This window comes from Chelonoidis abingdonii, chromosome 18, assembly GCF_003597395.2.
Source record: "Chelonoidis abingdonii isolate Lonesome George chromosome 18, CheloAbing_2.0, whole genome shotgun sequence".
NCBI lineage: Eukaryota > Metazoa > Chordata > Testudines > Testudinidae > Chelonoidis > Chelonoidis abingdonii.
This window is the reverse complement of record NC_133786.1, coordinates 19051650-19077267: the sequence shown is the minus strand read 5'-3', so window position 1 is coordinate 19077267 and position 25618 is coordinate 19051650. Positions and strand designations below refer to the sequence as shown.

At 51.0% G+C, this 25618-nt stretch overlaps 3 protein-coding genes across 3 annotated transcripts in view; 2 read left to right on the top strand and 1 right to left on the bottom strand.

Moving 5' to 3' along the window:
* The window catches only part of LOC116822944 (T-cell surface glycoprotein CD3 delta chain), a 341703-nt gene that overhangs the window by 137642 nt on the left and 178443 nt on the right, over positions 1 to 25618 (top strand). The gene's annotated exons all lie outside the window — the stretch shown is intronic.
* Positions 5661 to 22661, bottom strand: TMPRSS4 (transmembrane serine protease 4). Its single transcript, XM_075073449.1, has 12 exons — positions 22656 to 22661; positions 17693 to 17726; positions 17490 to 17603; positions 16128 to 16280; positions 15785 to 15914; positions 13038 to 13139; positions 11405 to 11445; positions 9037 to 9196; positions 7240 to 7406; positions 6578 to 6673; positions 6327 to 6469; positions 5661 to 5837 (listed from the first exon to the last, which is right to left on the bottom strand). Exons 1-12 carry the CDS (start codon positions 22659 to 22661, stop codon positions 5661 to 5663), a joined length of 1323 nt encoding a protein of 440 aa, XP_074929550.1.
* Positions 20824 to 25618, top strand: part of TMPRSS13 (transmembrane serine protease 13) — an 86440-nt gene continuing 81645 nt past the window's right edge. The window contains exon 1 of the mRNA XM_032777189.2: positions 20824 to 21125. The gene's annotated coding sequence lies outside the window, so the exon portion shown is untranslated. The remainder of the gene's footprint in view (positions 21126 to 25618) is intronic.

Here is a 25618-nt window from a genome sequence, read left to right as displayed (position 1 = left end):
AACACATCTCTCTCTCTCTCTCCCCTTCTGCCCTCCAGGTCAGAGTTGGCTCTGAATAAAACTGCAGCCAGTTTGGAACAATACAGGTACCCAAGGGAATGGGGAGGGGTGGAGCGATCGCCTCCCCTGGGGGCCACAAGAAGCCGTTGGTGCCACAAGCAGCCCTGGCAGTGGCAATGCCATGCGACATCCTTGGCATGCTGTCCCCAGTTCCGCTGGGTCGCCTGCAGCGGCGGTAGGACTAGTTCACTGGAAGGCGACACTGACAGTGAAAGTTGGTGCTAGCTAAGCGCCTGGCTCTAGGTGCTCCAGTGAGGACAGGACATAGCGACAAGGTGCCGAGCATGTGCCACTCAGTCACTATGTGCCCAATAGCCGGGTGGGGTAAGTGTGGCAAGGGATTATACAGGGCCTTGCATGTTCAGGCTCCTGGGTTCTCTTCCTGCCACCACCACTGGCTCGTGCCAGCAGCCTAGAGTGGCAATATTCTCTGTGGAGTGGCTCAGTGCATTAGGTCGCAGGATGATCCTGAGCGTAGGCCCAGCACTGGGCCAGAAGCAGTGTGGTAGCATATTCAGAGCAGATTGAAGGCACTTTGTATTTTACAAGACTGATATAAATGGAAAACTGCTGCTTTGCTCTCCTTTTATTCAGGAAAGAACATGGAATTCTAGCCAGGGTACTGAATGGTGATCATAGAAGGGGAGTTGGACTTGGGACTCCTGGGTTCTGTTCCTGGCCATTACTGCCTCAGGCTGTAACCAAAGGTAAGTCTATTCACTGCTCTGTAAACCAGGGAATCTGCTGCTGCCCTCTTTTAAAGGGGTGTTGGAAGAATTAATGATGTAAGGTGCATTGAGATCCTGCAATGAAAAGTGCTGTAGAAGGGAAAGTGTTTCTAACAGGTTAATTAGAATGCTGGACACGCTCCTGATGAAGTTCAAGGTGAGTAGGCCTGATCCTCATTAGAATAAGGATAGATCAGAAAGTTGATTTAAAAAGCCCAAACAAATTTAGTCATTTAAGATCATTCAAGATGACAGTGTCCCTTTAGACTAATGCAGTTTGCTAGTGAATGTCACAAGGCATTTTCTTCATTACTTCTGCACAATAAAGCTTTGTTCATGAAAGGAAGGGAATCAACTCGATTGTTCTCCCCCCATCCCTTTTCCCATGGGAATCAGGAGTAATGGCAAGGTGAGAGTAATCTTGGCATCTCAAAGGAATCATCATTATTAGCGGAGGGTTAACGAGAGCGTTGTAACCACTAGGATTTGCCTAAACACAAATGAACTTTTAAAGGGTATTTTTGTTTTTCCTTTCCTGGCTGTTCTCAGAACCAGGTCTCTCTGTTCACCAAATCTCTCTTCTTCTGAAGAGCTAGTCATCTATCCTCTCTCTGCTACGCAATGACACCTGGCTACTGTGGTTCCCATGGCGCGGTGTTCCCCTCTCGAGCAGCCGGTCCCACCAGCTACCAGCAGCAGGCTGAGTAGGAGCTTGGAGAAGGGGCAGCAGCCGCAGTGGGGCCTGGATCAGAGACTCTGCCTCAGATTTTCAGAAATGGGAGATGTAAAGTAGGCTCCTAAATCGTTCTGTAGACACCGAAATTAGTGGCTTGATTTGGGGAGCTGCTGGGGGCTCACCCCGCTGAAATTTGGACCCCTTCTGTTGTGGACTCAGGAGCCTGCCGGAAAGCCTTCACTGTTGAAGATCCTGCGCTGAGCCTGGAGGAGCTGGAGGCTTGGAGAAGGCACAGAGCGGGGGCCGAGGCTACTAGTGTTTGGAAGCCTGTGGCTTTGAGAGGTTATGGGAAATGCAGCATTTAAAAGAGCTCAGATGGCTAGTACAGGCTGAGACAGGCACAAGAGGCCAGATCCCTCCCTGGGGCAACCCCTCTGACTTCATTGGAGTAGGATGCCAGGCCTGAACTGGGCCCACAGTGCTCTGGGACCTGTGGTAGTGCCTAGGCGTGCCTCAGTACTAGGAGCTGCACTGCCATGGGGGTACGGGCTGTGTGAAGTGCTTGAGCCTGGAAGGGCAGAGAATGAACACGAGTGATTCCCTTTTGAGGCAGGACTTGTCCCATCTGTGACCCCAGCGGGGTCAGGGAACATGCTCCTTGACAGACACGGCAACCCCGTTCCTGGGGCTGTGTGGGCACCAAGCTTTACCAAGGGGAAGGGTGGCTGGCTCCAGCCCCTAGCTGCTAAAGCCAAGGATGAGTCGCTCCACCTAGCACCCACAGGAACTTGGGCTCCTGAAATGGACTCAGGTGTGTGATTTGCAGGCAATGATGAGAAAACGTGGCACTTCCATGACACCTGCTGCCCTGAGGGATGCAGGCACTTCACAGGCTGCTGATTCTCTAGTTGATTCTCTCTCCTGACACCCCAGAGAGGCAGATATTGTCCCCATTTCACAGTGGGAAACTGAGGCACAGAGCAGTGACATGACTTGTTCAAGACCAATGAGGGAGCCTGTGCCAGAGCTGGGAGTAGGACACATGTGGCTCCCACTTCAGGGTGCTCTAAGGAAACCCACTGGGGCACAATTGTTAATGAGTGAGACGCTGTGTGATTGCTGGTTTTGCTTTCAAACTGCTGTAGCATCTGTCACACTGCCCTGGCCCCTAGTGCTCACCAGGACCCTGTGCAGCAGAGGCACGGGAGAGCACCGTGGGTCCAGTTACATGCTGCCTCTGGCGTTGCACTCTTGCTCTCCAGCCCACTTGCTTGGAATTCTTTCCTGAAATACAATTTGCTCTGTGTCTTTCCTCCCTCCCTCCTTCCCCACGGGTTCAGTCTCTGAGCCCCTGGCACCATCCTGCAGCTTTGCTCAGAAGCGTCACTTTCAGCGTGTTGATTTGTATCTCATGCACCCTGGAGAGGGACTTGCTCTTTGTTTCTGCCTCTCAGGCTCATTGCAGCAGCCACGGGACGGAGAAGTGCCGAGTCTTGACCCGAGAGCCCAGTGGATCATTGTCACCAAACGGTTTGTGTCAGATTTCAGATTTGTCCTCTCGTTCCAACCACTTTTACGCTATGCTGGCCCCCCTGGAGTTGCACCAGAGGCGCTCTGGTTATCTCCGTTGTCCTGACGAGGTAAGTGGCAGACTCCGGTTTGAAGGCAGGAGTTCCTGCACTCAGTTCACTAGTACATGCTGGTCTCATGTGAAAGGCATGAGATTGTTTGTGGACCTGTAGTTATTACAGGGTTCAGCATAAGCCTTGGTGTCTCCTAAGGCTGATATTGAACTAAATATAATTGCTTATTCCAGTAACAATCACAGCAAACAGCCATCTGCAGCGACAGCCCAGAACAGCACTTGTTCTGCCAACAGAAAATCATCCACTGTGGGGTACAAAATAGTGTCTTCTGATTTCAGATAAAGAAGTTTGGCAGGTGGCAGTGCAGCCCGTTCTCCCCAGCTGAGCACTGGGGCTTGGTTTAAGAATGTGGAGATTTAAAGAGGACTCAGAGAACCTCCATATTCTGTAGGCCACAAAGAGTGGTTTCTGCCCAAGAGGCTGGAGATGGGCCTGGGCCACTGGTGGTGCTGGATGGGCCTCAAAGTCTGGTTCTGTTGGGATCAGAGGTTTGGATCTAGCAAAGAATAGGGATTACATCCTTTAGCAAAGGTCTTTTCTTCAAAAGAATAAACTTTTCCTGAGTGAGACCAGCCGACAGGGGAAAGGCATTGCTTGTTTCACCAGCCCTGCGATGGGGTAGAACTGGGCTGAGCAAACAGCAGCTTGGATCCAAGCAACCCTTCCTGGCCCAGCGTGGCTGTAGAGAGCAATACCTCATCCTCTCCAGGGAGCTGCTCTGAGCCAGGCAAATGCCTTGGATGTGATGGGGGCCTCTGCTTGTAGCTCCCCTTTAACCACTCCCAGGGTCCCGAGCCACTGCTGAATCATAGCCTGGTGCTGGGCCTTCAGAACATGAGCCCAGGGATGTGCAGGTCCCAGGTGCAATGACTAGAAGCTAGTTTCCCAGCAGGTCTCAGAACCAGGGCAGCCAGGTGTTAAACGCAGCGGCCGTGACGGGAACTGCCGCTGCGGGAGTCCTCAGAGGTCTGATTGGAAGGTGAGACACACAAGAAATTAAAATCGGCACCACAAAAACGCAGGAATAAACATTGAACCAAACTCTAGCCTCAGATGTCGGTTCAGTTCCCAAGGAAACCAAAACACAGCCAGGCATGAGGGTGGAACATTCCCCATGATACTCCTGGCCTACCTGCTTCCATTCACCCCTTCAGTCCCCAGTTCCCTCCAGCCCCCTCCAGCTGCTGTAGGCGCAATTCCCCACAGGCTGGGCAGGTGCCTCCAGGGCCCAGAGCCTGGGCAACAAAACGCTCATCTAGAACTAGAATCGAGCCTTCCCTAAGGCCCTGTCTACCCCCCTGCATCACCAGCCTTGTCCTCGCTAGGGAGCTTTGGCTAGTGAGAGTCTCCTCTGCCAGGAAGAGCAGAAATGCACATCAGATCCATTCAGCTGAGCTCATGCGTGCAGCTAGCAATGTCATGGCTCTGTTGATTAGCGAGCAGGCATTGCAGCACCAGCACCATGTGCCCCTCTCAGATGTGTGTGTGGGGGGACTTTTTGGCCCAAGAGCTGCATCTGGGTATGGAAATTGTATGGTGGGCCATGAATGCCCAGTGGGGGAGGGGGACTCTATAGGGTATAGCATGGGGGGGGCTCTATAAGGGATGTTACTGAGGTGTGGGGAGGAGGGACACATGGGGTGTGGTGTGGGAGGGGCTCTCCAGGGGCAGTACTGGGGACTCCTAGGGTCCCTGGAGGCAATGACACCAAGGTGACCATACATGCACTGCCACGGGTGGAGGCACCTAGCAGGGACAGGGGCAGCCCCTGGGCGTTTTCAAGGCTCTTGAGAGTGGGGCTGTAGGAGACCAGCAAGGGACTGGGCGTGCTGCTGCTTAGGGGGTGGCTGCTGTGCAGTGGGGGTGATTCCGATCCTGGCAACCATGCCTGTGCAGTGTGGCTTTGCGCATGCCGGAAGATGGTGCCCATCAAGGGAATTGTGAGTTGGGGATTGGAGAACACCAGACTGATGGAGCAGGGGCAAGACCCCGACCTTGCTCCCTGGCCGGAGCTTGAGGACCAGATAAAAACTTCTGATGGGCCGGAAGCGGCCCACGTGCCGTAGTTTGCCCACCCCGTCTCAGATCCTACTGCTGAGGAGTCAGGGCTTGAAGCCAGATCGCCTGCTTAGTGGCACTCGTCATGTTGAGGAACCCTATGAGCAGCAAACACTTCAGATTTTTGATTAGCTCGGCGCCTAGGAGCAATGTATGTTTTTTTCTGGTGAACTAAATGCTGAGAATCCCTAGCAAGCCCCCATCAATGTAGGTCTGCTTCTGTGCAATCCAGATGCTTCATGGACGCTTGCTACCTCTGTCCCAGCCATGGTGCAGTATGGAAACCCCACCAGGCCCTGGGGCAGTGAGTATTCTGGTGGGCATGGCCATTCTGTGCTGTGGCAGTAACAGTGTAGGGCAGGTCACAAGGCTGCCATTGGCCATGCCAGGAGCTCAGCTGGCCTCTGGCACTCACAGCATAGGGGTGACACAAGCTGCAAGCCCTGACCCTTGCCAGCCCTGGAGCAGGGAGGAATCTGCTCATGATCAGTGTCAGGTTATAGAGACAAGGACGCTGACCTTCTGGACGGTGTAGATCCAGTTGAGATAGGCCTGAACTTTGGTGTAGACGCCAGGAGTGCTTCGTCCGCCACAGCCATGTCCCCAGCTGACGATCCCCACCACCTGCCAGTGCCCTGGATTGTACATCAAGGGGCCACCGCTGTCTCCCTGGGAGGGACACACACAAGCAGGCATTACAGGGAACCCTGCTGTTCCCCATCCCCTGTGCCTCTCCAGACATCAGTGGCTATGGAGGAAGCAGAGCTCAAGCCCATATGCACGCAGTGTGGCCTTACCATAAGGCCAAGGGCCCTGGAGCCAGAGCGTCAGAAATGACCAGTGAGCTGCGGGGGCAAACCTGAAACACCTTAGAGGGGCTTGATTTTCAGGGGGCAGGTGCTCAGTTGCTTTCTGAAAATCTGACTCATTCAAAGTCTTGGTCCAGCCTCCCTTCTGCCCCACAACATCCAGTGACTGTGGCCCAGTCCCACAGGCTAGCAAGGACCCCGAATGCACTTGGAATTAGAGGAATGTTATTCAGGGCTCCACCCTGCTCCTCTTCAGAGGGGCTGCAGGAATGAGCACGCAGGATTTACACCTGAGCTTCCACCTCAGTGGCGAGAAGAACAGATTTTGGAAGGGGAGAAAGGTACTCACCTGGCAGGTATCGACACCACCTTCCATAAGGCCTGCACATAGCATCTTATCTGAGACGGCCCCCTGGTAGGCGTCGAGAGCATTGCAGGTGTTGCTGTCAATCAGTTTGATCTGGGCCTGCTGCAGAGACTTGGACAATGTACCTTAATAAGAGTGACACAAATGAGAGCTTCCACCCTGCCTCTCTGAGCGCCAGGGTTAAAGAGCAGTTTTCAGTTCTGCGTGGTAGAGAACTAACCTACTGAACTCACCATCCTGCTGTGTGTAGCCCCAGCCTGTCACCCACAGGGGGGCATTAGGGGGCAGTTGCTCATCAAAAAAAGGCAGACAGATTGGCTTAACTGTGTCTGGAAGGGAGAGAATATGAATGACAGAATCAGGAGAGAGGGTTTCAATTCTAGGCTTGTGGAGAAAGGATCGCCTGGCTGCCCAGGCACTAGAGATGGATCACCTTAAACTCATGCCAGAATGATCAGAGTGGGTTTTACACAGCTGCTTGACAGGCCTAATGCAGTGTGCACCAGGGCAGAAGTGAGTGTGTTCTGTTGAGTTCTGGCAGGTCAGGCACATTCACACTCACACGTTTGTCTGGCCAGTCAGGCACACTCACGGGCTGAGCCAGGCACAGCCATTGCAGGTTGTTATATCACACACGTTGATTTACTAATGGCACCATTCACACACTGGTGTTTCACGCAGTGCCAGATGGACTTATCAGTCTCCTTCACGTGTCCTCAGAGCCTTTGACTTGTGCCTGTCCCATGTCATGCACTCCCACTTTGCCAAAGCAGAGGATCCGGCCCTATCGTGCATTTAGACAAATCCATAAGCAAGGGATGCCAAGGTATTTATGTGGGGTGCTTATTTCAAAGGAGTTTCTGAAAGTGATTTTAGAGAGTAGACTCTCGCTCACCTGAAATACTTAAGGGAGACTTCAGCTTTACCAGGGCGATGTCATTATCTTTAGTAAACGTATAACTACTGTCAGTGATGAAGATCTTTTCTACGGGGATAGTGTTGAAGTTGGAGAGGATTTCGGATCCTGCTTTCACTCGCCAGTTCTGAAGGGCCAGGTTGTTCCTATGCACAAATTCAGCGAATGGTTAGTGGCTCTTTTCCTTCTGTGACTTCTCCATAATGATAGGTGCTCATGTGAGATGTATAGAGGTCAAATACGCCTTGAATATGTATTGGTAATAAGCACTATAGCTCCCTCTCTGCCCCTTAGTCAGGAAGCAACGAATCACCCTTCATGACATGCAGAATTGTTCTGTGTAACTCAAAACTTGTCTCTCACCAACAGAAGTTGGTCCAATAAAAGATATTACCTCACCCACCTGGTCTCTCCAATCTCCTGGGACCCACGTGGTACAACTACACTGTCTCCAGCCAGGATTTTAGCAATCTTCACTTATTCCCGATGTTAGTTCCTTCCTAAAGGAACTAAGGACAATGGGAAGATCAACATGCACAACTCAAAACATGAGACGTTGACTAAAGAATCTCAGATAAACTGAGGTTGAAATGCACTCAAAAATGTAAGTTCTCCTGCTTAACAAACTCTTCAAATGATTGTTTAGGCAGGAACCTTTCAAGTTGTACATGTGTCTAGAATTCCCACGTCACTGTCTGGCCACAGGGGCTTAAGTGCTGGACTTTGGGGATAGATTGGGATGAAGGAAAGGGGATTCAAGTGAACTGTCTAAGCAATAACTTGCTGCAAGATCCAGAATACAAAATGTTCCAGAGGTCAAACTTCTGGATGCTCCAAGAAATCCAAACAAACTAGCTTTCATCTGAACACTGAAGCTGCCCATTCGTTTGCTTTATGGCTCAAAGACACTGTCACTCTCTGTATGGATAATCTGTCCTTCACAATAATGGCTCATGTATTACCATACGCCTTGAAGAATGCAAAATGAAAGGCATTAGATATAATCAAAGAATATACAGGCTAGGTCCACTAAGATTAGAGGAACTATAAGGAATTTTATATGTTTTCTTTCCAAACTATTGTTGCATTACAGATCGGACAAGGCACAAGAAGCAAAGAGAGCCCTGAAAGATATAAGCACCTAACCAGAGTTTAATTTTGAAATAGTAAAAGAAATTGCTTAAAGACAGGGGAATTCCAGTTATTGGCAGGAGTTAAAGGTTGGCTGTACTTTACCCGTGCTCTGTGCTGGGGTAAATGACAGCACAGAGGGCGGGGAAATCACCCCGTAGTGTGTATATAGCCAGGTTGGCTGAGCGGCCGAGCACTTCCCACTCCCTCTGCCCCTGGAGTTACGGGCACTCAGCAGAGCTTGTTGATGTGAAATGGCTTTTTAACTAACTGGAAGGTTTTGTGAGAAAATTTCTCGATTGTGGAAATGTTGGGGCTTTCACAAACAAATCACAAACTGATTTTTTGTTTTGTTTTTTTTTCACAACTAAAAACCAAAAACATTTGGTTTATTCAATTTTTCAGTAATCACCCTCCATCACAATTTTAAAAAATGAATATGATTTTTTTTTTTCATTTTCATCAAAACATTTCACAGAATGTAAAATGCCATTTCCAAGCAGCTCGAGCCCTCAGCTCCTGAAAGCAGCCCTGGCTCCCCCAGTATTTATACACTTAATCTCCAGTTTGTAGTCTCAGCTTGTGTCCGTGGTTAATGTGAGTCCCCCACCCACAATTCCTAGTGGGATTGCACTGGTGACTCACCTGAAGCAATGTGCTGCTGTGAGAATCCACCTCGGGTCAATGATACTGCCCCCACAGAGGTGCTGGGTTTTGTGCTGTAAGCTGACCTGCCATGGCCAAGAGTGGATCCTGGCCTGGCCCCCACCAACCACACGTGGAGACCTCACACTTTCTCCGCAGGCTGCATCCAAGGGTAAGAGATAACAAATCAACATCTTAGCTCAGCACGTGGGAGAGTGACCCCCCCCCCCACTGCCCGAGAATGTGCCGTGGGCGGGGGGGGGGGGGGGGGGGGGGGAATGCATGTTCCAGACCTGTCTGTGCAGACTGTATTCCTAGGAGCCAGAGAGCTGTATATGTGCGTTTGTGTGTATTGCCTTCCATTGACACTGCAGGGCGTATATGTATATCGCAGACTCTGTAGCTTTCTTTAGAATTTTGCCACACTTGCTTAAATCAATTCATTTATTGCCCTCCCATTCAAACTGTAAATCTTAATTGGCTTAGCATAATTAATTAGATAATTCACCTGCACTAGCTAACTTAGTGGAAGTAGGGGTTACGCCATAAGTGCGTCTACATTAGTTTTTGCACTGCTTTAGCTGGATAGATTTTAAATCGGTGCTCTTAAGCCAACTTTTCTAGTACTGATAAGGACTGAAATGATGACAGCTCTAAGTCACTACAGCCCTGGGCTGGATTTGAATCAGTGCCCGGTGTCACACCTTGTGACATAAGAATGGCACAGACCAGCTGCACTTCCTTCCACTGCTCCATAACTGCCAGCTCCGGCAGCTCCGTGCTTGTACCAGATCCATACCTTGTATCACATCTGTCCACATGAAACTCCATGAGCCAAATCCTGCGCTCCTGAGTATGAGTCAGGTTGGAGTCAGCCCAAGTAAAGACTAGGTAAGAATGGTGCCAGGATTTGTCAAACCTGCTGCTGCTCTCTGCATTAGTAGGAGCACTGCCAGCAGATCAAGGGAAGTGATTATTCCCCTCTATTCGGCACTGGTGAGGCCACATCTGGAGTATTGTGTCCAGTTTTGGTCCCCCCACTACAGAAGGGATGTGGACAAATTAGAGAGAGTCCAGTGGAGGGCAATGAAAATGATCAGGGGGCTGGAGCACATCACTTACAAGGAGAGGCTGAGAGAACTGGGCTTGTTTAGTCTGCAGAAGATAAGAGTGAGGGGGGATTTGATGGCAGCCTTCAACTACCTGAAGGGGGGTTCCAAAGAGGATGGAGCTCCGCTGTTCTCAGTGGTGGGAGATGACAGAACAAGGAACAATGGTCTCAAGATGCAGTGGGGGAGGTTTAGGTTGGATATTAGGAAACACTATTTCACTAGGAGGGTGGTGAAGCACTGGAATGGGTTTACCCAAGGAGGTGGTGGAATCTCCAATCTGTCATAAACAGATAGCTAAGGGTTAATGTTTCTTTACCTGTAAAGGGTTAACAAAGGAACCAAACACCTGACCAGGAGACCAATCAGGAAACCGGATTTTCAAAGCTCAGGGAGGGAGTTTGGTGTGCCTTTTTTTTTTGTTCTGATCTAGTGTCTCTTCGGCTCTGAGAGAGGATCTCCTACTCCAGGCTTTTCTTAATCTTCTGGTTCCAGTTGTGAGTACAAAGGAAAAAACAATAGCTTATATTGTTTTTTTTGTATTACATGTGTGTAGTTGCTGGAATGTTTAAATTGTATTTCTTTTGAATAGGCTGTATATTCATGTTTCTTTTAAGCCAATAACCCTGTATATTGTCATCTTGAACAAGACCATTTTTATGTCTTTTCTTTCTTTTTATATAAAGCTTTCTTTAAAGACCTGCTGATTTTCTTCTAGGGGGGCTCAGGGGATGAGCCTGCAGCTCACCAGGGAATTGTGGGAGGGAAAGAAGGAGGGGAAGTGTCCTCTCTGTTTTGTTAATTCCAGGAGTTTTAAGTACATAATCTTCCAGGGTAACCCAGGGAGGGGAAGCCTGGGAGGAGGTAAAGAGGGAGAAGGGAAGTGGGTTATTTCCCTTTGTTGTGAGACTCAGGGCATCTGAGTCTTGGGGTCCTCCAGGGAGGTTTTGGGGAGACCAGAGTGAGCAGGCACTGGAAATTCCTGTCTGGTGCAGCGCAAATAAGAATCCAAGCTGGTAATTAAGCTTGGAGGTTTCATGCTAGCAACTTATTTTCTGAACTCTAGGGTTCAGATCTGAGTAGGAAGCTATGACACCATCCTTAGAGGTTTTTAAGGTCAGGCTTGACAAAGCCCTGGCTGGGATGATTTAGTTGGGGATTGGTCCTGCTTTGAGCAGGGGGTTGGACTAGATGCCCTCCGGAGGTCCCTTCCAACCCTGATAATCTATTATTAGTGTTAATAACAGAATCACACTTACTGGCACATGTGAGTGAAACGACGGATCCAGAGAGGCACTGCCTGGAACAGGAAAATGGCACATTAACTGCTACATCTCTCACAGCACATCTCTGCCCGTGAGCTATGGGGTTTGCACATTGCATTGGTTAGTACACGATTACCTTGAAATCAGCCCTTCAGCCTGTGGACTGACCCCCACATTACGTCTGTGAGGAGCCTCCTCAAACCCAGGGGGTTTGCTCAGAGGAGTGAAGTGGCAGCGCTGACTGTTCTGGGTTCCTGACTGGCCGTGTTTCTGAGCCGTGCCAAGTTTATAAAGTCCGTATGGACTGAAGCAGCAGCGCTTTAACAGGCACCTTGTGACAAACTCTGCATTGGCCACCACAGAGATGATAAACTCTGCAGGGGCTGGGCTGACAGTGGGTCAGCAGCTGGCTTCGGCCTGGGCCCAGGCCCTGGGGAGTTCACTGTACAGAGTGAGGCTGCTGCAGAGCTGAGCAGCATCCTCTTGTGCACTAACAGGGCCGCCGAGAGCGGGTTTGGGCCCCCCAACAAGGGTGGACTGGCTAAACAGGGACGATGAAGCCGAGGAAGCCAGGCCCTGGGCCCCCTTCCGGACTGCCGGCCCCCGGTAATTTGTACCAGCTTCCCCCCATCGCCGGCCCTGGCACTAATCCCTGCCTGGCCCTGCTCTCGGGAGGGGAGGAGAGGCTGGGGTCAGAGGCTTCCCCACCAGGCCGCCCCAAGCAAGTGGCTTATACGTTCCTCTGGTTTGGCAAGGTGTAGCTGTTCCTAACACGGCCCCAACCAGGGTGTGTCAATGGGAAGCCAGGGCCAGCTGCCAGAAGCACCTCACAGGGCACTGCCTGGCAGAAAGGTCCTGCTCAGGGACAGAAATCCTGTCCCTTCGGAACAGCGTCTGGGGCTGTGTGGCTCTGAGCCCGCCCAGGTTCAGCAGCTCCCCAGCGTAGTGGTGTCCACACACAGCAGTGAGGCCCTCAGTTACTGACCCATTGCTGACGGGTCAGCGTGAACCATGCTAGATTGGGAGCTGGTCACGACTGAACCTTGTTCCCAGCAAGAGAACATCTCTGTCCCCGGCCCCAAGGGATTTCAGTAGCACTTTGGGGCCTGCTTATAGGTCAGCATCACTAACAGAGCACAGGCTGTTGGCTGCTGGGGAGTTGGTCAGTCAGCTGTCATGTTGGGGGCTATCAAGGGAACCGTCAGCAATAGGTGCCAGCCAGCCATGTTGAATCACAGGGGCACCAGCTGACAAACCTCTATAAACCTCATGGAGAAAGGGGTGGTCTGAGCACAAGGTTGGGTGCCAGGAACACATCCTGGGCTTCATTTCTGACACTGAGCCCCTCTGTGGCCTTACACAATCATGTGCCTCAGTTTCTCGACTGTAGCATGGGGAGAGTGGCACAGAGCTGCCTCCCGTGCTGAGGAGCAGAGCAGTAATATTGCCTATAACGTGTGATGAGCAAGGAAATGCTGTCTAAGCGCTAAGACTAAGAATCATTGCTGCTCTGCTCTCAGCCCAGGAGCAAGCCCTGCTGATCGCAGCAGCCGCTCTCCACGAGATGCACTGAAACAGCCAAGTTAATCCATTCCGCAGATCACCTACTGGTTGCTTTTCCACTCACCTGCCGGAGTCTTGCCCTCGGAGGACCCCATTGTTCAGTGTGACCTCCTTGATGGGCAGGCCCTGTGTGTCTGCAATATCCACCGCGCTGAACGTGGGGACGCTGGAAAATACAGATAGTGTTTGATCAAGTGGCCCCATCCCAGCAGCACAGCCAGTGGCAGCAGAGCCCATGCCGGCCTGTGCGTGCATCCATCCAACCTGAGTGGCAGAGATGCTAGGACCTCCCTGCTGCTGGGCCAGTGATGGAGCATTGCATGGTGGGACATGACATTTCCCTGTTATAGTTTGGGTTGGCCAGGCAACCTGCCTCAGTTCATACTGCATTGTGGCTCCTGGCAAAGTGCCTGCTGCCCTCAGTTGGGCAAAGCCGGGGATCCTGGCCCAGTGGGTTTGTGAGGAGACAGGAGCTCACAGACTGAGCCCACGAGGGGTCCCTGCAAGGAGAAAGTGGTCCCTAATGGACAGAGGGACTGAGTCTGGACCAGCTGCCCAGGAAGGGCAACACTCAGGGAGAAAGCTGCTGCCAGCCAGCGTGCACCGTACAATGGACAGATGCTGCTCCCACTGAACCACTCTCAGCTCAGATCATCTTGGGGTAGGGGAAGGGCAGGTTCCTCTCTGTACCGTGCCAGAGCACGTCCGGCCTTGCTTCAGGGCACCCGCTGTGGATGTACAACATGAGCCACAGGAGAAAGGACCAGTGAAAAGAGAGTGAAGGAGAGAAAGAAGCAAGAAGAAGGCAAAGAAAAACAGGGACAGAAAGAGAAAAACAACCCGAATGGCCACAGCGAAGGGGAGACCCCAAACCCGCTGCTCGCCCCAAACGACCACAGAATCCTGGAGTGTCACTTGCAGGGCTGCCCATAGGATTCAGGGGGCCTGGGGCAAAGCAATTTCGGGGGCCCCTTCCATAAAAAAAGTTGCAATACTATAGAATACTATATTCTCATGGGGGCCCCTGTGGGGCCTGGGGGAAATTGCCCCACTTGCCCCTCCCTCCTGGGCAGCCCTGGTCACTTGCAAAGTGCAAGCTCAGCAGGCCAGTGGCAGCTCCCTTCCTGCAAGGGGGAGGCTGTTTCACCTGGTGGAGTCAGTATGGCTGAGAAACAAAGGGAACCTTTCTTGTTAAAATAAGCATTGCAGATGGACACCCTTCTTGCTGGTCCCTGCAGCAAATTCACCCCAGAAAGAAGCCCGTGGGTGTCTGGAGGGTGTGTGCTTTATCCTTTACTTTCATTTCCATTTGTGTCAGGAATTGAAAGCCTGCTCAGGTTTCATGCCCAGTGGGATTCCTGGAGGGTGTATTGATTTGTTAGGCTCCCCAGCTGATGGCACTTTACATGCTCACCTGCTAGTAATAGGCATCAGCTGCTGGTTGAGTGGAAAGGACTCTGGGTCTGGGTGAAAACAATCAGGCTGGGATTTTCAAAGAAGCCTAAGGGAGTTAGTTGCCTATAATCTTTTGCCAGTTCTCACCCTAGTTGTTATTTTGCTTAAGCCCCAGCTCCCTGAGTCAGGGATTAGGTGAGAATCCTCACTTTTATTTTTTAAAGAAGTAAGTTTCTAGCCCCCATGATCATGGAGAAACATTTACAAGCTTGAACCTTAAAGGCTCCAACACCAGAAGGAGGAAAACACAAACAAAACCCCAACCCCTCCAATACACCCCAATGTATTTTTTTTTTAAACTCATGCTTTTTAGCCAATCTCATGATTTTTGGATGCTCAGGGTTGGCCAGGTTCCTTAGAAAATCCTGGCTTTAATTAGCCATGCTGTATTAGCTCAGCTCTGTTCACTGAAAAGAACTGGTGCAGGCTAGAGAGGGGAGACAGCCTTTCACAGCTAGCTTATTCTTTCAGATCTGGCTCCGGTTGGTGATCAGCAACACCCAGAACTCCTAGATGGCAGCTTGGAGCCCTGTGTGAAATGACTGTGGGAATATCAGAGTGTTTGTAACACAGAGCAGCCCAGCTGTTTGTGCCCTCAATCCTTTAGGGCTGGGAATACTGGAGGAGGGACTAGCACCCTGAGATCATGTGACTGATCATATAAGCAAGGCAGGCTATAAAGGGCAGAGCCTGGCACTCATTCAGAGAAAGGAGAAGTGGGAAAGGGGGAGTGGCTGGGTAGAATGGCAATGGCTAAGAGGTCAGGGGGAGGACCTCAGGAGCAAAACTAGGGGCAGAGCTGGCTAGGGAGATGTAGAGAAGCCCTGATCTGTGGCTGACTGTGTAACCCTTGGAAGGGCTGCAGGGAGATAGCTGCAAGGACATAAGCCTAGGTTTGCTTCTGTGCAGTTGAAGTTGATAAATGGAAGCCCAGCAGAGGAGACCTGAGGGTGATTGTGCTGGGTGCATGAGACTATATGGAGTCAGGTCCTGGAGAAGAGGGAAAGCTGAGACCCAGTGCCACAGTCAGGCAGGGAGAGCAGGGCTACTGGGAGTTTGTCTAGGTGCCTGCATCCCCAAAGCCATGCGCAGCCTCAGCAGAGAGGAAGGACTGAATGGGCTGCAGAGACTGAGTTCCCTCTCATGTCTACAGGGGCAGTGAAGGGGACACCTGGCTATCTATCCCTGCTTTGCAGAGAGAGGACACTGGGCCAGAGCTTTGTATGCTAATGAGTATTAATAGTTATTTCAAATATCCCCTTAGTAAAGTTTTTATTAAAGGGGCAGTGAGCTCCATACCAATGAGAGGGAAAGGGATGACCAGAGAGCAGGAGGAATGAGATGGAAAGCAGATACCTGCTGTAGCCCATTTGCTTGCAAGCTGCTTTTGCCAGGGTCATATGAAAGTTATCATGACATGCCCAGAACCAGGCTCCAGTCTCTTTGTTTAGCACCTGCAAGGTGGTTCTGTCTTGGGAAATGCGGACTAGGGAGAAACACACAGAGTCAGCTACATTGCAGGCTCCCCTCCAGGTGGCTGCAGTTTGGCACATTAGCAGCATCTGGTGCATGCTAATCCCTAGTACAGCCATTGGCCCTGATTAGTGATTTCTAAATGCAGCAAACAGCTCTGAATGCTGCTTTCAGCCCCCTGACCCCAGCACAACCTGGCATTGCTGGCTTAACATCCACAACTCACCTTCCACTAGTGGGCCTTCTGGGACCTGCTTCACACAGTTCTCCTCATCCTCTCCCCAGGAGCAATCGTCCTGCCCATTACACTGCTGCTGCAGGGGGATGAACTTGACTGTCTTACTGCAGAGGAAGTAGTAGTGTTCTAGAGTTGCCTTGACTAGAGGGGAAAGAAACAGAGTCCAACTTGGTCTTTGATGTTTGTCTCATGTCTGCCACGGAATGTTGGGGGGTGGGGTGGGTTTAAATCTTTGTTGCAAATGGCTTCTCCTGAGAGCAAGGGGTTTGGCAGCACTCACTCTGCAGGCCTGTGAGTGGGGGGAAGCTTTCCTTGCATGCTCTCCCAGTGCAGATTCAGGTCTGGTGTAAACCATGTGCTGAGCTTTTCAAGCTATGTAAGGATGCTGGGGACACACCCAAGAGCTCTATGGGCCAGGTGGATACCAGGAGGGGGTGTGTGTTTTAGATGCACAGTGCCTCCGTGACACAGGGAGGTAGCATGTCTTTGCACAAGCATATAGAGGTGCCCCCTACCCATCCAGCTAACTCAGCTGGCCAGCGCAGTGGGGCTAAGCGTAGCCCTGCACCATTCCCATTGCCCTGGGGGCAGTAGCAGGGAGTGAGCTATGCCTAGTTGTGCCTGGCTTCTGCACAGAGTTATGTTCATGGCATACGCACACAGAGATAAGATCTCTCGCTGGAAGCTTGCGACATAACACAATTTTATTTCTTAGCATTGAGAATGAGCTCAAAAACAGAGAAGGAGAAAACAGGCTGCTTCCTAGGGCAATGAGATATCCCACTGTGCTTTAAGCTGTCTGTTTCCATCCTGGCAGACTGACTCCACTTGCAGGCATTACTACAGAGCCCCAGAGCCTGCAAGCAGGACCAGGGAACACCCCCACTTTTAAAGCAACAGCTTGCAAAATTCCAACGGTCCTCAATACACCCCCCCTAGCAGGCAAAGGCTCCTTGCAGTTTGTCCCCCAACTTCTGCATAAACATTGGAGTCAGACACAACCTGGCCCAGAGGCGGCATTAGGATGAGACCCCTGAGGATAGAGTCACTCCTCCCCCCAAATCCTGGATCCCAACAGCCCTGGGCTTTGCAATGGGGCTGGGACTGGGATCTGGATCTGAAGTTTGCATCTCGCCCTGTTTCTCCCCAAATCATACTGGCCTCAGCAGGTGTGAGGTCCTGTTTCTGCAGGGGAAAGGCTGTAACCTCAGGCGCGATCACTACAGGGCCTTGTTAGGCGTGCTCTGGCCAAGACTGCTAGGGCACCTGGTGGAGTGTAGAGCAAGAGGGAAGAGTGGCTGCTGTGCAAGCTCCCAGCATGGAAGTGGGACAGGAGAGAAGGGACCTTACTTAGGAAGGCAATTACAATGATGGTGGCCATGCTCAGGACGGTGGCAATGAGCGGGATGCCAAATCGCTTTAAGTTTTGTGTCCCAGTCAGGGGTTTGCGTGCTGGAGAAGGACCTGCAACACAGAGAGCAGCTCATGAGCACATGGTCTTGGAGCACAGTTAGCAACACTTACAACCACACCTGAGACCCTAAGTCCATTACCTCTCCTGTTCAGGGGCTGCTCAGACTCTGTGTCCTGCAGATGGAAGGAAACAGCAGTCAGTGAACTGAATATGTGCATTAAAAGTACAGGGAGTGCTGGAAAAAGAGGGTTCCTGGGATGGGAGTCTGTGTGCATGGTGCAGGGCTGCTTGCTTGGGTACCAAAGACCTTGATCCTAACTGATCTAAAGCCCACTGAAGTCAGGGGAGTCTTTCCACTGGATCTGGCCATGGTCTGCCGAGGGAATGACCTTGGTGCTTTCTGTTAAAGGCTCAGGCCCCGGTTCTGCTTTTGTTCAGGTAACCAAATATCCCTGAGAAGTCTGTGTTGTCACCACATGCTTGTCTCCTCAAAGCCTATATGGCTTGGCTCCGCCAGGTGCTGTGCCCCTGCAGCTCCCGGGCATCACAAGGAGAGATTTCTGACCGTTTTGTTCTGGACCTCGATATTATTCTACCATAGTCAGGCCTTAGATACTGAGGAGATACCCTGGAGATGAGATGAACTAGGACATGCCAAATGGGGGAAAATGGCTGCATGTCACCTATAAGGTGACAGCTCAGCAGTCCTGTGGCTGCAATGACCTGGCTGTGTGGCATTGTTCTGCGCCTCCCAGCAAGGCGAGTGGACACAAGACCTCCCAGGTCTCTTAGGACATACGCAGGGAAATAGTCCCGCTGATTAGGCTACTCCCCTGCGTAAAGAGAAGCATGTGATCCTTCCCCCTTGACTTTAGTGAGGCTTTAAACACGGTCCCACATGACAGCCTCATAAGCAAACTAGGGAAATGTGGTCTAGATGCAATTAGTAGAAGGTGGGTGTACAACTGGCTGACAAACCGTGTTCAAAGAGTAGTTCTTATTGGTTTGCTGTTAAACTGGGAGACTGTGTGTAGTGGGGTCCCACGGTGATCAGTCCTGGGGCTGGTACTATTCAGTATTTTCATTAGCTGCTTGGACAATGGAGTACAGTATGCTTATAAAATCTGTGTATGGCACCCAGCTGGCAGGGGTTGCAAGCACGTTGGAGGACAGGATTAGAACTCAGGATTAGAACTCAAAATGGCCTTGAAAAATGGGAGAATCAGTCTGACATTAGCAAGTTGAAATTTGATAAAGACAAGTGTAAAAGGGGAAAAACTGGCTAGGTCAGATGTTCTCAAACAGGGGGTCGCGAGGTTATTACACGAGGGGTTGCGAGCTATCAACCTCCACCCCAAATCCCACTTTGCTACCAGCATTTATAATGGTGTTAAATACATATAAAAGTGTTTTTAATTTATAGGGGGGTCACACTCAGAGGATTCCTATGTAAAAGGGGTCACCGGTAAAAAAAAAAAAAAAAAAGTTTGAGAGCCACTGGGCTAGGTGGTCGTACTGCTGAAAAGGAACTGGGGGTTCCATCGGTTGACAAACTGAATAAGTCAACAACATGATGCAGTTGTGAGAAAGGCTAATATCATTCTGGGGTGTATTAACAGGAGTGTTGTATGTAAGACACGGGAGGTAATTGTCTCACTCTACTTGGCAGTGGTGAGGCCTCAGCTGGGCACTGGTCTTTAGGAAAGATATGGACAAATGGGAGAAAATCTCAACTATGAGAAAAAGTTGAAAAAACTGGATATGTTTAGTCAGACAAAAAGAAAAAAAGACAGAAGGGGGACCTGAGAAGTGTCTTTAACTATAGTAAAGGCTGTTATCAAGAGGATGGTGATCAGTTGTTCTCCACATTCACTGAAGGCAGGACAAGAAGTAATGGGATTAATCTGCAGTACGGTTAGATATTAGGAAAACCTTTCTAAGTCTCAGGGTAGTTAAGCTCTGGAATGGGCTCCAAGGCAGGTTGTCCAATCCCTGTCACCGGAGGTTTTTAAGAACAGATGACAAACACCTGTCAGGGAGGGCCTAGGTTTATTTGGTCCTGTCTCAGTGCAGGACTGCACTAGATGACCTGTTGAGGCCCCTTCCAGCCGCACATTTCTGTGGTTCTATGTGTGAGGATGCTTTGTAGGATCAGGGTCTGATGCCTCAGCCTGTGCAATTTTTTCCACAGTTAATGAAAACAAACTAACAACAAAGAAAAAAATAACCCCATTGAAACCCATGTCATTTTCCAACAGAACAAAGGCTACAATTGTCTGGGGAACACATTACTAAAGTTCAGGTAGAGTCTCTGAAACAGCTTGCATCATCTCAGCATCACTGAACTGTATTGAGAAGTCGTGCGGAATTCAAAGTCTGGGCACAGACAGAGCAGAGGGGCTGCCCAGGGTCTGATTCAAGGGGACATGAAGATCTAGGCGAGAGATTAACTGCAGCGAGGCCGCAGCCATTTGACCGAGAACCAGATTTCAAACACTGCAGGGGCAAAGGTTTGAATTCAACCCATGTTAAAAATAGGGATGAAAAATTGAGAACCAGATCGACGTGCAGATTTGAAAGCACTCCTCACGCCTGGGTGTTGGAGGCAAGGTTTGTTCTGGGGCTCTCTCAGTTGGCAGGAAGTGGCCTCTCTTGCCTGCCTGAGAGTTTCCTGAGTCCCCCTAACCGGCACTTCGAGGGGCAACTTTTGATAGTGTCCAAGGCATGCAGGAAGCACTGGTTGGTAGCAGAGGAAGGCCCTTTCCAGGAGACTAGGGCATTGGTGTGTGGGCAATTCTGGCCCTGGAAAGAACTTTGCTGACCCTGCCCTTGTATGCAGGCGGGTGTGCTGTGAGACTAGCATGAGGAGTATCCAGGCAGGGGATGAACTTCAGAGAAAAGCAAACCCCCATCCCCCCAGCTCAGGAATAAAGCAGGCTGCACAGCAGCAAGGGGCAGGTGGCTTTTCCACTTTATCTGTCTTGCATTGCCACCTAGGTCCAATTTGATGGCTTGGGCTGCCCCACCCCCCGAGGCTGTTCCCGTGTCTTTTGCTTTTCTCCATCGTGCTGTGCATGTCCCTTCAGGGCGGGGTGGGGAATCCACCCCCAGCCTACTGGGACAAACAGAAGAAAGGAGAGCAGGGCTAGCTATTGCAGCTGCTAGGAGACGTGTAAACAAACCCCTTTGCAGCAGCCAGTCTCAGGAGAAAGTGATAAATAAGACACGAAGCCCCCTCCACCTCTCCACACCTGCTTACAGGAGGAGAAGCCCTGATGAACACATCACCTAGGCTTTGCCTTAGGAGCAGCCCAGCTTTTCTCTGGTTGATGTATTGATGCTAAACAGAGAGAGTCAGGGCAGCAGGGCTGGACTTTCCTGTGGCTGCCGTCCATGCGCATGGCTGTCTTCACTGTGCTGCCGAGAGCTGCCCCCTGACCCTGGCTGCTTTCACTTGCAAAGCAAGCTCCTGGCCTATGGAAATCGGTCCATTTCCATGGAACTTTAACGTCCCTTCCCACCCTGCGCGAGACCATTCCCTCCAGTGTCACTGCGGGACGCTGCAATGGCAGGTAAGCGTCAGGGCTCTGTGCTGGAGCTGTGCCCAGGATGAGCAGGGAGAAGGGGGGGGTCAAATTCTAAGACAAAATGGCCCACAAAGCAGATAGATTCAAGGGGGGCTGTGATTCAGGAGCCTAGGAGCAGGGATGGGAGCTGCTTGTTGAGTGATGTCAAGCTTCTCAGTGGTTCGCGGTTGTTAATCATTTGCAGGGTTGCCCACCCCGAGCATTTAGAAATCAGGAGTCAGGCCCCCAGAATCGTGGGCTCCAAAACATAGTAAATGGTGGTGGTATTTTTTCTTTGCCTCCTGCTTTCTGGGGCGCTGGGCCGCATTCAGCTTGTCAGTATTTTCTCTACAGCCACCAGGGCTAGAGGCTGAGGTTTTGTTTAATGAAAGCTGCGAATCTTGTGTAGTCACCGGACTCCAGGAGCAGGGCGTTAAGAAAAGCAGCAGATGTTGCGGGGTCGGGGATAATACCACGCTGGGCAGCGCAGAGAGCGGGCGATCAGCAGTGTCATAGGGGCAGAGTGCTGCCATGTGTTCTAGCAGGGTGCAGACGTGCCCACTGGCCTGGGTGCTCAGTCGCACCTTTCACTGACGGGGAACATCTCCACCAAGGGCGGGGCTGGGACTCATCAGCTCCAAGAACTGACAGGTCAATGCTTACTTTGAAGCTACTGGCTTATCACCGTCCCCTCCCACCTCCCAGCCCTGCACCCATGGTCCTATTTACACCCATGCAAAGGGAGAGCAAAATAGGCATGAAATGTCACCAGCTCAGATTCTCCCGCCCCTCACTTACATCAGAGGGACATTTTCACACCCACCCTGCTCTGCGTTGCCCAGCTGTAAATGACTGCACAAGCTGCGGGGCTGAAGGAATCTGGCTGCATTACCTTTATGAATGGTGCAGGGTCTGATTCTGCAGTGCCTGGGCCCCTATCACTTTCCCCTGAGCAAAGTGGGTGCAAGATGCTTCTGCTTTGACCCAGTTGCCTTCTCCACCGAGGTTGCCTTGGCATAGGGGGCAGGGGTAGGGTGAGTCAGGCCCTCAGAATGCTATGTCAGTGGGTTTTCCCTGTGTTCCCTAATATTCATGTACCGTGACCTGTTTTCCTCTTCACGACAAAACCCACTCAGCAGCTGCCATTGCCTCTCACTCAGCCAGTGGCTGGGTCTAACTTCGCCTAATCTGTGTTTTCTTTAGTTATTAACTGATGCTGCTCCTCACCCCCGGCTTTCGAGGCGCTGTCTGTGGGCGAGGCCAACACTCCCATGGTGCAGCGCAGGCAGGACATTAGCGGCTCCCTGGCACAGGGCTGAGTCCTTTGGGGAACAGAACACTGCGGTGCACAGTACCTGGGTGTCCCAGCACTAGCCCCCATTCTTCTCTGTGGCAAGGGCGTTTGGATCAGTCTCTCTCGTCCTTCTCCTTCCCTGTGCTGTCTGCCTGGAGCTCAGTGCTGCTCCGGGCTGGCTCTTGGTTTTGGGGGCCATTGTACAGGGTAGGGAGTGAGACCTGAGTCAGGCCTTCCCTCACCTGCATTCCAACCTGAAGTCCGGGCCAGGGTCAGGATTCGAATCCAGGATCTGCAGATCCCTTGTCTGCTGCTCAGCCCTCCAGGTTACTGTGGAAATGCAAGCTTTTATTCTCATTATTGGAACCCCTTTGGATACCTGTGAGCGTGGTGTCCATAACTCCTGGGAGTGCGGAGTTAGAATGGGGGTTTCACTGTGATGCACTGAGCTCTCTGGGCTGTCTGGCCATGTTTTGTAACCTTCCTGTCCCTTCCACCTCTCTACCAGAGCCCGTTCAATGGGCTAAATCCTAACAAACTTTTCCTTGGAGTTCAGTGGTGCAGGGAGAGATGTTCACGGTCTGGGTTATTCCTCCCTGGAGCAGATTAGTCAGGATCTCTGTCCTTGAAGCCAATGTTTGGCAGTGAATCATGGCAGGGCAGCTGGTGGCGGGTTAATGCACAACATGCCAACTGCTTGCCAGGAAGGAGATCCAGGAGTCTGGTGTGAAAAAGAAAATCTGTCTGGGGAGTGGGTGTGTGGGGCGGTGAGAGTGAAGGGGGAGCAGGAGGGGTATATCTTTGGGGCTAGGGGGTCAGTTTAGCTTTCTGCCTTTTCCTCTGCCCGTCCCTGACTTGATTTCCTCCAGGAAGCTGCTATCTTCTGTGTGTGGTGTCTGTATAAATGCCAGATTGTCTTGCAACAGCCCAGCCTGCTCACCCATAAAATACCACCTGTAGCCTCCAGGTGATCATGCAGGGCTTTGAACAAACACATGACCTGTCCCTCCAGTGGCCTCTGAATTCCAGCCCCACGTCACAGATGGAGCCTTTTTTATAACCAAGCGGGCAGGTGCCACCATGCCAAGGGTGGGGAAGTGGTAGGCTAGGCTTAGCCTAGGTCACTGAGGAGATTGCCCATCTGCAATAATCTCTGGCAGCTGCCCACTCTACATAAATGCTTAGAGCCAAATTCCCACACTGGCCCCTGGGTGCTGGCAGGGACTCCACTGAGCTCCTGTCCTTCGACTTCTCCCACAGAGCTTCCCGCTTGTTGGAGCCCAGCTCAGGGTTCTGTTTGGACTTTCAAAGGCCTTTTCGACCAGCTGAACTCTGTCTCTCTGTGGCTGCCTCGGGTGGGTCTTTATTGCATGTTTCGTTGCAGACAATTCAACCCTGATGAAATTTACAGGCGATGCTGGAATGAAAGCTTGCCTAGAGACTAGACTAGTGTCTAGAGACAGAAGTGGCCAGTAGAAGGACATCCTGTGCATGTCAAATCCTTCTTGAGCAGAGTGGATAATGTCTGAGCTTTAGTTGGTCTTAGCCTTTCCTTGGGTCTATGCAATCTCCTCATATCAAAAGAAATTCTCTGCTTTCAGTCTGGTCTCTGGAGGCAGCCAGTCAGTGTGTGTGCAGTATCTCTCTAACTGACTTCAAACAGAGCCCATTGTAATTGTAGCTGCACTGGCTAAATTCAAAGCCGGACAGGAACTGTGCCAGCTTGTTTATGTAAAGCGAACACTTTCCTTGGAAAACTGGAGCTGCTATGACTAATTAAAATGACCTTGCTGTCACCTCTGACAGAACATCAATGCAGCTTCTGGTGCTGTGGTGCCCCAAACCGTGTCCTGGCAAATGCAAACCAATGAGTGTTTGACTCAGAGATGAGCATTGGAATCCAGGACATTTGAGGGGGGGTTCACCCAAGCCTCGGTTTGCTGCATCCTGCTTGTGTCAGGGATCAGTGACGGGTCATTCTGACATCCCTGATTCCTCTGGCTGTGTGGTCAGACAACACGGGGGTGATGGGGCAGAGCTGATTGCTGAACAGTTATATTTACTGCTTTTTACTTTTAAGAAAGAGAGGAAGGAAATCTTCCCATGCAGCGTCAACCTGTAAGGGCTCATTAATTAGTGGGTAAATGGTATGCACTCTGGCCTGGGAGTGAGGAACTCCTGGGTTGTACGAACTCACTGACCTTTGGCAAATCACATTGCCTCTTTTTGTCTAGTTCTCCCATCTATAAAATGGGGTATGGTATTCCTTTACCTCCCTCTCTCACTGCGAGGTGGTTGGGCTGATTCGTCAGGGTCTATAGAGGGCTCGCTCTGTGATGGGCACTATTAAATGGGTAATTACACTGCGTCAAAACCTACATCATTGGCATGAAAACGTCTCCCATTCGTTCTGCCAAAGAAGCCTGCTAGCTAATGTGAGCTGTGCTCTGTGCAGACTTTGCAAAGGGAAGTTTCTAGAACCTTCTAAAAATGGCGGTCAGATCTCTGGGATGTAGAAATGGGACATCCATAGGGATGCCTCCTACACATCCATTGTAGAAGCCTGAGTTACGGTCACATTCTGCCCCCTTTAAGCCTATTGACTTCAATAGGAGTGTGTACTCCTCAGTGTGAGTAAGGGTGCAGATTTGGGGCTTTGTTCCCATTGAAATTAGTGGTCATTCTCTTGTCCTGAGCTTGTCTGCACTAAGATCTTTTGGGCAAATATCCTGCTGGTCAGTGCTAGTGTTTTCTCCACCTGCATTGGGTGACACAGTGATGGAAACACCCATGTGCACTCGCATTGCAGCTACCATTGGGGGAGAGACAACAGGGCAGATTTTCTGAAAACCGTCGTGCACGCAGTCGTGTTAGTACACATGATGACACCCATGTTCCACAGGCCAGCTCCAGGTGCACTGGCCGAGAAGCATGGTGGAGGCTAGCACAATTCTTGCTTATGCTTTGCTCAGCTGTTTCAGTGATTCTTTTAGGGAACGACCCTTCTAAGAACACAAGTGTTTTGACCTCAGGAAGAGCCCTGGACCCAGCAAGAAAACTTTTGAGGGGCAGCTAATTCCAGCGAAGTATTTGTGCAGTTCCTAGTGGCGAGAGGCAGGAAGGGAAGCCATGCAGAAGTTGAGGAGCCACGGGCTCTTGGCTGTAGCATCTCATGATATATTAGCAAGCAATAAAGCAAAGACCA

Excerpts from the sequence above, each read along its gene's own strand:
- TMPRSS4 (XM_075073449.1), bottom strand. Across the intron at positions 13,140-15,784 it reads AAGCAAATGGGCTACAGCAG|CGTCCCCACGTTCAGCGCGG; the intron begins GTATCTGCTTTC and ends TGTATTTTCCAG. Across the intron at positions 6,470-6,577 it reads GGGCTACACACAGCAGGATG|GTACATTGTCCAAGTCTCTG; the intron begins GTGAGTTCAGTA and ends ACTCTTATTAAG.